Genomic DNA, 9,058 nt, shown 5'->3' on the forward strand with positions numbered 1-9,058 from the left:
GCCTGGCACATCTTCCAGCGCCGGCAGCGAGTCGTGCAGCGAGTGCGCTGCAGGCACTTACGCCGCCAACTCCGGCCAGGGCCAGTGCGTCCCGTGCCCCTACCCCCTCAGTAGTGAGCGCGGCGCCGTCATCTGCTCCGTCTGCCAGAAGGGCTTCTACCTGCTCCAGAGCGCCGACCCGGCCGACATTTTCTCCTCCCCGACCGACTACTGCAAGCCATGCCCGCCAAACGCAGAGTGCTCGGACGACACCTCGCTCGCGACCCTCGGCGTCCCAGCCGGCTACTGGCGCGCCAGCCCCTCCTCCGCCGTGCTGACGGCGTGCCGCGCCTTTGGAGGGGATGGCCAGGCGGGCCAGGCGCGGTGTGTCGGCAATGTTGATCCGGGAGAGGCTAGCGGTCGGAGGGTGCAGGAGGCCGGCTTGGACTACTGCGCAGACGCCTTCGCCGGCCCCGAGTGCCAGCTCTGCCGCGAGCCGAACCACTACCTGGACGCCGACGGCGCCGCCTGCAACGAGTGCGTCGCTGTCGGCACGGCGGCGGGGCGCATGGCGGGCACCGCCCTCGGCCTCTGCGTCGCGTTTGGCCTCGTGGCGTTGGCGTACTCAGTTCAGCGCGGGCAAACCGAGTGGAGGAAGGAGCGCTTCATCGGACTTCCCTTGCGCATCGCCGACCGCACCGGCGACGCGATTTACAAAATCGGCCTCATCCCCAAGTTCAAGATCTTGTTTGGCTTCTACCAGGTCTGCCTCGTCCTCTCCACCACCTACTCGGCGCGGCTGCCGGAACGGTACACGGGCTGGACGGAGGCGCTGGCCGAAGCCGTCTTCATCGACTGGTCGGGCATCGTGCTGCCGGTGCAGTGCCTGCCGCACAAGTCCCGGCTCGTCGCCGTCGCGATCTCTCCCATCGGCGTCATCGCCCTGCTCCTCTTTGCTGGCATTGTCTTGCGGCTCTGTGCTCGCTGGTGGCGTGCTCGGCGAGGGGCTGGCTGCGACAGCGGCTCCGAGGTCGACGGCGCGACAAGCAACGTTCTCGGTGGCGAAGCACAGCTGCAGGAGCCACCATCGTCTTCAGCTGCGGAGCCACCGACGGCGCTGGCCGAAACTGACGATGCGGCGGTCTTTTCATGGCCTGCAGAGGTGGCGCTCGGCCTCCTCGACCTCACGCCGGCGGGTCTCGTGCTCATCTTTCTCTTCGTTCCGTCTGTGAGCGCCACGATCTTGCGCGCGTGGTCGTGCCAGGTGCTAGCCACAAACAAACAAGCCCCCCCCCCACACCCCCCACCCAAAACCCCTTGCTTCGATGTGCGTGCGCAGGGCTACACCACCTCTGCGCCGGGCGAGACGCTCGCTCTGGTCGAGTACATGCGGCAGGACGCGAGCGTCGAGTGCGGCACCGACGAGCACGACTCCATCACGAGGCTCGCCACTGGCTTCGTCGTCATCTGGCCGGTCGGCTCGCTAGTCCTCTACTCGGCCCTTCTTCTCGCTTGCTACAAGCCGCTGCAGGCCAAGTCGCCGAACGCGCTGACGAAGGCCACCGCCTTCCTTCACCGGGAGTACAAAATGAACTGGTACTGGTGGGAGGCGGCCGATCTGGCCCGCAAGCTCTTTCTGACGGGCTTCGTGCTGCTGGTTGCCGAGGAGGAGGACTCCTTTGTTCGTCTCGTCGTGGCGGTGCTCGTGTGTTCGTGCTACGCCGTCGCGATCGCCCTGGTCCAGCCCTACAAGCGGTTCGAGGACAACATCCTCGCCGTGGTGCGCCCTTCGCCCAATCCCACACGCCCTTTGCGCTTGCTTGTGCTGCAGCTCTCAGCACACGCTTGGATCGCTGTGGCCAGTCCATCACCCACCCCACACACGCCCTTCCCACTGCAGTCACTCTGAGCCCAACGGACGCGGCTCGCACTGCAGGCCACCAGCCTCGTCCTCCTCCTCCTCTTCCTCGGTGCCAGCTGGACCACCATCTTCCTCAACATCGAGTTGCGATTCCCCGGCGACGAGCCGGGGCAGTCGGCCTCCGCCGTCCTAGGCTTCAGGTCTGAGAATGGACTGGTGAACTGGATGCTCGTCCTTGCTGCGGCTGCGCTCCTGATCTTCCTCGTGGGTACCATCATCGCCATCCGCCGCCTTGCCAAGGTCCCCACGATTCGCCTCGTCTCAACCAAGCAGCCCCCCGAGCTGGCTCTGGTGGACGGCCTCACGTGGCACCTCTTCCTCTCGCACATCTGGTCAGTCCTGTGGTCAGAGGGAGAGGCGGCGTAGGAACCCGCCAGAACGACCCGCCACTCCCCGAATAGGTCCACCGGCCAAGACGCCGTCGCGGTCATCAAGAATGAGCTTAAGCTCTTGATCCCCGGCATCAAGATCTTCCTCGATGTGGACGATTTGAAGGACATCGGGTCGCTGGAGGATTACGTTGACCGCACGCAGGTCATGCTCTTCTTCCTGTCGAAGGGCTACTTCCGCTCGAAGGCACTCCCCCAGCCCCTCCCTTTCCGAGAGTGCCTCGCTGTGTCGCCCACGACTACTCGTGCGCTCCTTGCCTGCAGAACTGCCTGCGCGAGATTCAGACGTCGCTCGAGAAGAGCAAGCCGCTCGTCCTCGTGCAAGAGGCGGACCCGGCCAAGGGCGGCGGGACGCTGCAGGCGCTCCCCGCCCACCCCCAGCTCTGACCCTGCGGGGATTGCTCTCGCCACACACGGCTCTGAGGGGCGGTGTCGCCGCCGCCGCCGCACGCCAGCACTCACTCACGCACACCGTCGCTGCACGACTGCAGGAGTTGCGAGCACAGTGCCCGGAGGTCCTCCAGCCGGAGATCTTTGACAGTGGGTGGGCGCAGACGACGTGGCACCGCATCGACGAGTATCAGCGTGTCTCGCTTAAGATCATCTCCGAGGTGCCGCCACGGACGACTCCCTGCAGCTGTTCTGCCGTCGCCTCGACCTTGACCGCCGCCCCCTCGCACCTACCCTCAGGCGCTCCTCCTCTGCTCGCCACACTACCTGAACCTGGCCTCCCTCCCGCTCTTCATCCCGGGCGAGGTCCAGGGCCAGCCGATCTCCTTCTCCAAGTCCGTCGTGCTCTGGGCCTCGCCGTTCGATGAGGGCGCAGACGAGCTGGCCAGCGAGCTCGCCACCAATTTCTCCGGCCTCACCGTCTCCACCGCCGAGGAGGCGGGCGACGCCACGCACATGCTTCTCTATCTGAACGCCGACACCTGGTCCGACGAGCGGCTGGCCGAGCAGGTCAAGCAGGCGCGCCAGGATAGGCTGAAGATCGTCATGGCGCACGAGAACGACCTCGACCGCGGCGGCTGTGAGTTCGCCAAGTTTTTTGAGACCACGCCGCAGGAACGCTGCCGATCAGCGGTCGATCTTTATGTCCCGCCCGCTCCATGCCCCCCTTCCCCGCCGCCGCAGGAGCTCATCAACGCCGGGCTCTACAACGCCCTCGCCATTGCCTGCTTCCCCGGCCTGCACCATGAGGTGCGCTCCCCCGGCGGCACCTTTGCCACAGCGCCCGCCTCTGAAGCGACTGATCTTGCACCCCCGGTCTCACAGGTGTCGCTCGTGCTGCTGGCCAAGGCTCTGGGCGCAACCCCGGTGAGCGCTCGCTCGAGCATCCGCGACTCGCTTTCGAATATCGGGCGCTTCACTACCGTGCCTCGCGGCTCGACGACGTCCGACCCAGTCGTTACCGAGGAGGATTCGCAGCTGGAGCAGCTGCCAGAGGTGGAGCAGGTGTAGTAAGAGGTGACGAGCAACTTTGCAGTTCGGCTCAAGCGGCAAGGGTTGGACGTGCTCCCCACTTCCAGGAGTGCGCTGTGTTGGCATAGGGCGTTTTATGTAACAACTAACATGCTGAGGCTTCCTCGTAACGACGAGCTAACATACGGGGTGTGGACCGTGAGTTGACCAGGGGTTGTGCGCCGGGCCCTCCTGCTCGGCTCCAGCGAGTAGACAAGTGTTACCATCAACAGAGGAGAAGGATCTGACCTCGGGGCTGATGTGACCAAGCGCTGGTAGCGTGGTTTTACCTCCCACCCATGGTCTCACAGTGTGCCGGCAGTCGCCGAGCAGTGTCGCTCACACAAGCCGCAGCACAAGTGACTGAGGGCCAGTGAGGGCGAGCCCATCGCTGTCACAGCTGTGGCAGCCGCACAGTAGGCTGTGCCAACTGTGAAGAGCGTGTGAGCAGCAGAGAAGCTGCTCTCAAGGCTTCAGGCGCAAAGAGCTGCATGCCACCGATGGCGCTGTCGAGGTTCGCCGAGCGCGGCGCAGGTTGGAGGACACCGTCACCGACGAGCGCGTTGGACTTTTCACTCCGGACAAAGACGGGGACACGCGGATGGTGCGGGGTGTGTCCCCGTCATAGCGGCGAGGCGCGGGACCGTCTGTGGCGAGGTGGGTCGCGTCCTCCGATTTCCTCACGGTCCGCTCCCTCTATTAGAGACGACTCTCTCTCATCCCCACTGTGAACTAAAACGGGATCTGTATTTGCGCAGCTAAATGTATAGAGTTTTACAACAAAATGTATAGAAAACGGCAGGGAGTTAATGAATATATCATTATATGAGTTGATCATTTATTGGCTCTTGGCCGTCAATTGAGTTCATCAGCCATGGTCGAGACGGCCATGGGCGATGTATGTATGTAGAAAGGTGAACAACAGTCAGGCTCGGACTGGACACCAACGCGGTATGGGTAGACGCTGGACAGATGATGACGACACGCACGAACGACACACAGACACAAACACGCTCACAAGACACACAGCCAGCTGGCTGCCACACACCCTGAGTTGGCGTACACATAACTCAAGGCCACATCCTCCCTGTCGCCCCCCCCAGCACTCCAAGGTGCCAAGAGAACAAACAAGGGCACAACAACACAACAGACGACAGGGGAGAACGCGTGAGGCTAGAGCAGGCTTGCTCGTCCTCTAGCAATCTCCGCCGACCGCGAGGCCGGACTAGACCGTGTGTGGGGTCATGTGAGGTGTCTCTGGTCACTCTCCTCAGGGGCTAGCCGCCAGCCGCTAGCCCTATCTCGCACTCACTGGCGGTGACAATTCTATGGGTGAGCGTATGCGAGTAGAGGCGCGTGAGCCGATTCTTGATCGCATGCCATTGGCATATAACTGGGCTTGGCGTGCGACCTCAGCGCGCCCGCCGTCAGCTCGACGGGGCGCGCATGTCAGCGAGAGGTTTGCCGGTAGAGCGATCCCGGTCTTGTCCGCCCCGCGCCACGGGTGCCAGCCGTGCCTTCGCGAGAGTCGCCCTCGGGCCGCGTCCCGCACTACCTTCTCCCTCTCTTTTTTTCGCAGCTACTCCGACGCTTCCCTGCACTTCACTACACCTCGATCAAGTACAGTGACCCCACACTCCCCCACTTGTGGGTGCTCCCGCTCGAGGGGCAAACGGCACAAACGGGCCGGCTCGCGGACTTCATGGTGAGCTTAGGGCTCACTGTGAGAGTGCAAGACCTTGACTACGAGAGCTCCGATGACGCAGCCAGCGATGTCGACAGCGCGCGTTGCGATGAGCCGCTGGACCCTGACGTAGAGGCGGAGTTGCCCGATTATTTTTAATAGGCATTGCGGCTAGAATGAATATTCGGTCGCCCCGCCCAAACGGGCTTCTTGGGTGGAAAGAAATGCCACTGGCGGCTTATGCGGTTACTCAAGACGGTCTGGCTACCAGCACCGAAAAGTGCCATTTTTTCCGTGTGGACGAGCGATGTTCGCCGACAGGCTCAAGCACAGCGACGGCGAGCGCTGCTACGAGCGCCATGCCGCCTACCAGATGCGTTGGGATCTCGACGCCCTCGGCATCCCCGACGGAGGCCTCAGCAGCCTCCTCTCCGCAGCGGCGCCGAACGGTGGTCCACTCGCACTGCTCGGCGCCGGCGCTGGCGATCCCGACAGCGGCGTCGCCGCGCCGCAGCTCCGCGTCTACAGTGCCTCGGGCGAGATGATCCGCGGCTGGCCGTGGCTGCATGGCCGGTGCGTCGGGCTCGGCTGGAGCGGGAGGCATGAGCTCGTTGCCGTCCTCGAGTCTGGGCACGCGCTCGTCTGGTCGATGCACGGCGCGCGGCTGGCCGAGTTTGGGCTGGGCGCGGCGTGCGAGGCGCACGGCCTGCTCAGCGCCGAGGTCCTCCCCGACGCCCTCTTGCTCCTCGGCAAGGACTGCCGCTGCTACGCGCTGCACGCGTTGGGCAGCGAGGCCGAGCGGAGGCTCGTGCCGCTCGCCGACCCGCGGCTTGCGGTGCAGGGAGTAGAAGCGCAGCACCCTGCGGCGGAAGGGCGTAGCATAGCACGGCACTCTCGCAGTCTCGCGACGACCCGAGCCGAGGCAGCGACTACCCTCCCCCCACAGCAACAGCACAGCACAGCACAGCACAGCACAGCACCGCACTGCACTGCACTGCACTTCACAGCACAATGCACAGCACAGCACAATGCACAGCACAATGCACAGCACAGATCGCGAACCTTCTCGGAACCGTCTTCCCTGGCAGGCGCCTCCGACGGCGGTGACCGCCGTCGAGCCCACGGCGCCGGCTGGGCGGCCCCTAGGGGGTTCATCCGCCGATGGTTCGATGGAGCGGGTCGAACTCATCTCCTTCCTAGGCGCGCCGGGCGGTCGCTCCTATGGACTCATCCGCCCTGTGAAGAGATGGGGTGGAGTCGGTGCGTGGCTGGTAGGCGCCGGGCGGCGTCCCGCGGGCCCTCGTCGCAACGAGTACTCGCACCATCCTCCTGCTGGACGAGCGGGAGGTGCAGGAGGACCGGCTCCTCTCGGCCACAGAGCAGTGAGTTAGCGAATTCATCATTGACAACGAACAGGTGCAGGACCGGCTCCCCACGGCCGCAGATGAAGCAGTGATTTCATGCACTCATCGACGCCGAATAGGTCCAAGACCAGCTCCTCACGTCGGGCCCCTTCTGCCACCTCGTCCCGTCGCCGTCGCGCAAGCTCGCCGCCGCGAGCCGAGGAATCCGTGCGAGAAAAGAAAACGCGGCGCCCACACGGAGGACGCGGTGATTAGGCTCGTCGCCGCCTACAGCTCTTCCACCAACGCCCTCCACGTCTTCTCCTCCGACCTCGAGGTGCTGTGAACAGCGTCTCTTCACACCTGCAGCTGTGAACAGGCCCTCCACGTCTTCTCCTCCGACCTCGAGGTGCTGTGAACAGCGTCTCTTCACAGCACCAGCTGTGAACAGGCCCTCCACGTCTTCTCCTCCGACCTCGCCCGAAACTTGTCCGAGTTCCAGACGCACGCGCCGCGCCCCCCGACGGCGGGGCGCCTGGTGCGGCAGCGGCTCGGGCGAAGGCGACGCGGTGACGCGGCCTTCTCCGTTGTTCGTTTGTAGGGTGTCGTCTGGTGCGGCAGCGACGCGCTGCTGCTGCGGTCGGGCGGCCGGTCTGTGGTGGTTGCGAGCTCAACTCCATGAAGCGTCGATGGGTTCGTCACGACTTCCTGCTAGGTGGGGGGGCGGCGGTGACGGCTCGAATCGTTCCTCAATCGCCGACTCGACTGGCGGAGTGTCTTGAGTGTGGTGGTAGGTGGGGCGGCCGGGTGGTGATGGTTGGGCCGTATGGAGACTGCATCCAGTACGAGTACGCCGAGCCGCCGCTCCTCTTCCCGGAGCAGGCACAATCTCCCCGTATCTCCCCGTATCTCCCCGTATCTCCCCGTATCTCCCCCGCTCATCTTCCCGGCGACTGCGCGAGATATGGCGAGATATGGCGAGATGTGGCGAGATGTGGCGAGATATGGCGAGCCATACCCGCTCCTCTTCCCGGAGCAGGACTGCGCGAGGGTCGTCACCAGCAGCGCCACGGAGCTGCTGCTGCGCGTCTCGCCGGTCGCCGTCGCCGTCCTCACTCCCGCCGCCACCGCCGCTTCCGCCGGCGCGCGCCTCCTCGCCGCGTCCGCGCGCCTAAAAAAGAAATCGCACCGCCGTCTGTTTTCTTTTTCTAGGCGCGCGCCTCCTCGCCGCGTCCGCGCGCCTAAAAGAGAAATCGCACACCTATCTGTTTTCTTTTTCTAGGAGCGCGCCTCCTCGCCGCGTCGGCGGCGTTCGAGGCTCGGTCCGCCGTCGCCGCAGAGCTGCTGCGCGGCCTGTCGCAGACCGAGCTGCGCGAGGGCGTCGCCGCATGCATCGAGGCGAGATCGCCCGAGATTGCCGGAGGTTGACCCGAGATTTACCCGGAGATTGCCCGAGATTTACCCGGAGATTGCCCGAGATTTACCCGGAGATTGCCCGAGATCTACCCGAGACTGCCCGAGGTGACCCGAGATTGCCCGAGATTGCTCGAGATTGCCCGAGAGGAGTCTGCCCGGGAGGGCGTCGTCGCGTGCATCAGATCTCCCCACATCTCCCCGCAATCTCCCCCACATCTCCGCACAGGCGGCGGAGCACGAGATGAGCGCAGGGCGGCAGCTCTCTCTCCTCCGCGCCGCCGCCTACGGCAAGCCATACATCCGCCACGCCGGAGCCGCGCCCAGCGGCGGCGGCGGCGAGGGCGGCGAGGGTGGCGAGGGCGGAGAGGGAGAGGGCGGCGGCGGCGGTGTGGCCGAGCAGCGGCGGCTGGCGGCCGCGTTTGTGCGCGCGTGTAGAGTCGCGCGCGCGTTGAACGCGGTGCGGGCGGCGGCGGCTTGCCCCCCCACCTCTCCCCCACCTCTCCCCCCACATCATCTCCCCCGCACCTCCCCCACATCTCCCCCGCATCTCCCACGCATCTCCCCCGCATCTCCCCCACATCTCCCCCACACCTCCCCCGCATCTCCCCCACATCTCCCCCACACCTCCCCCACATCTCCCCCGCATCTCCCCCGCATCTCCCCCACATCTCCCCCACATCTCGCCCGCATCTCCCACACATCTCCCCCGCATCTCCCCCCGCATCTCCCCCATATCTCCCACACATCTCCCACGCATCTCCCACACATCTCCCACGCATCTCCCCCACATCTCCCCCGCATCTCCCCCACATCTCCCCCGCATCTTAGACGTGGTGCCCCAAGAATGCCTGAAGTCGGTATAATG

The 9,058-nt window shown here is 65.0% G+C and overlaps 2 protein-coding genes across 2 annotated transcripts in view; both read left to right on the plus strand.

The window, feature by feature from the left end:
• Window positions 1-3,097: 3,097 nt before the first annotated feature.
• On the plus strand, window positions 3,098-4,535 carry EMIHUDRAFT_437729 (hypothetical protein). The gene is made up of 3 exons (XM_005763226.1): window positions 3,098-3,489; window positions 3,565-3,894; window positions 4,448-4,535. Exons 1-2 carry the CDS (start codon window positions 3,196-3,198, stop codon window positions 3,748-3,750), a joined length of 480 nt encoding a protein of 159 aa, XP_005763283.1. The 5' UTR covers window positions 3,098-3,195; the 3' UTR covers window positions 3,751-3,894; window positions 4,448-4,535.
• A 1,206-nt stretch (window positions 4,536-5,741) lies between these two features.
• VPS16 (vacuolar protein sorting 16) overlaps window positions 5,742-9,058 on the plus strand; it is a gene marked incomplete at both ends in the record, with an annotated part of 7,130 nt that continues 3,813 nt past the window's right edge. Inside the window, 9 exons of the mRNA XM_005763227.1 lie at window positions 5,742-6,269; window positions 6,710-6,816; window positions 7,054-7,114; window positions 7,157-7,186; window positions 7,229-7,315; window positions 7,379-7,428; window positions 7,572-7,672; window positions 8,060-8,157; window positions 8,420-8,579. Of these exons, the coding sequence (XP_005763284.1) occupies window positions 5,742-6,269; window positions 6,710-6,816; window positions 7,054-7,114; window positions 7,157-7,186; window positions 7,229-7,315; window positions 7,379-7,428; window positions 7,572-7,672; window positions 8,060-8,157; window positions 8,420-8,579 (1,222 nt within the window). The remainder of the gene's footprint in view (window positions 6,270-6,709; window positions 6,817-7,053; window positions 7,115-7,156; window positions 7,187-7,228; window positions 7,316-7,378; window positions 7,429-7,571; window positions 7,673-8,059; window positions 8,158-8,419; window positions 8,580-9,058) is intronic.

Source organism: Emiliania huxleyi (genome assembly GCF_000372725.1).
Source record: "Emiliania huxleyi CCMP1516 unplaced genomic scaffold EMIHUscaffold_64, whole genome shotgun sequence".
NCBI lineage: Eukaryota > Haptophyta > Isochrysidales > Noelaerhabdaceae > Emiliania > Emiliania huxleyi.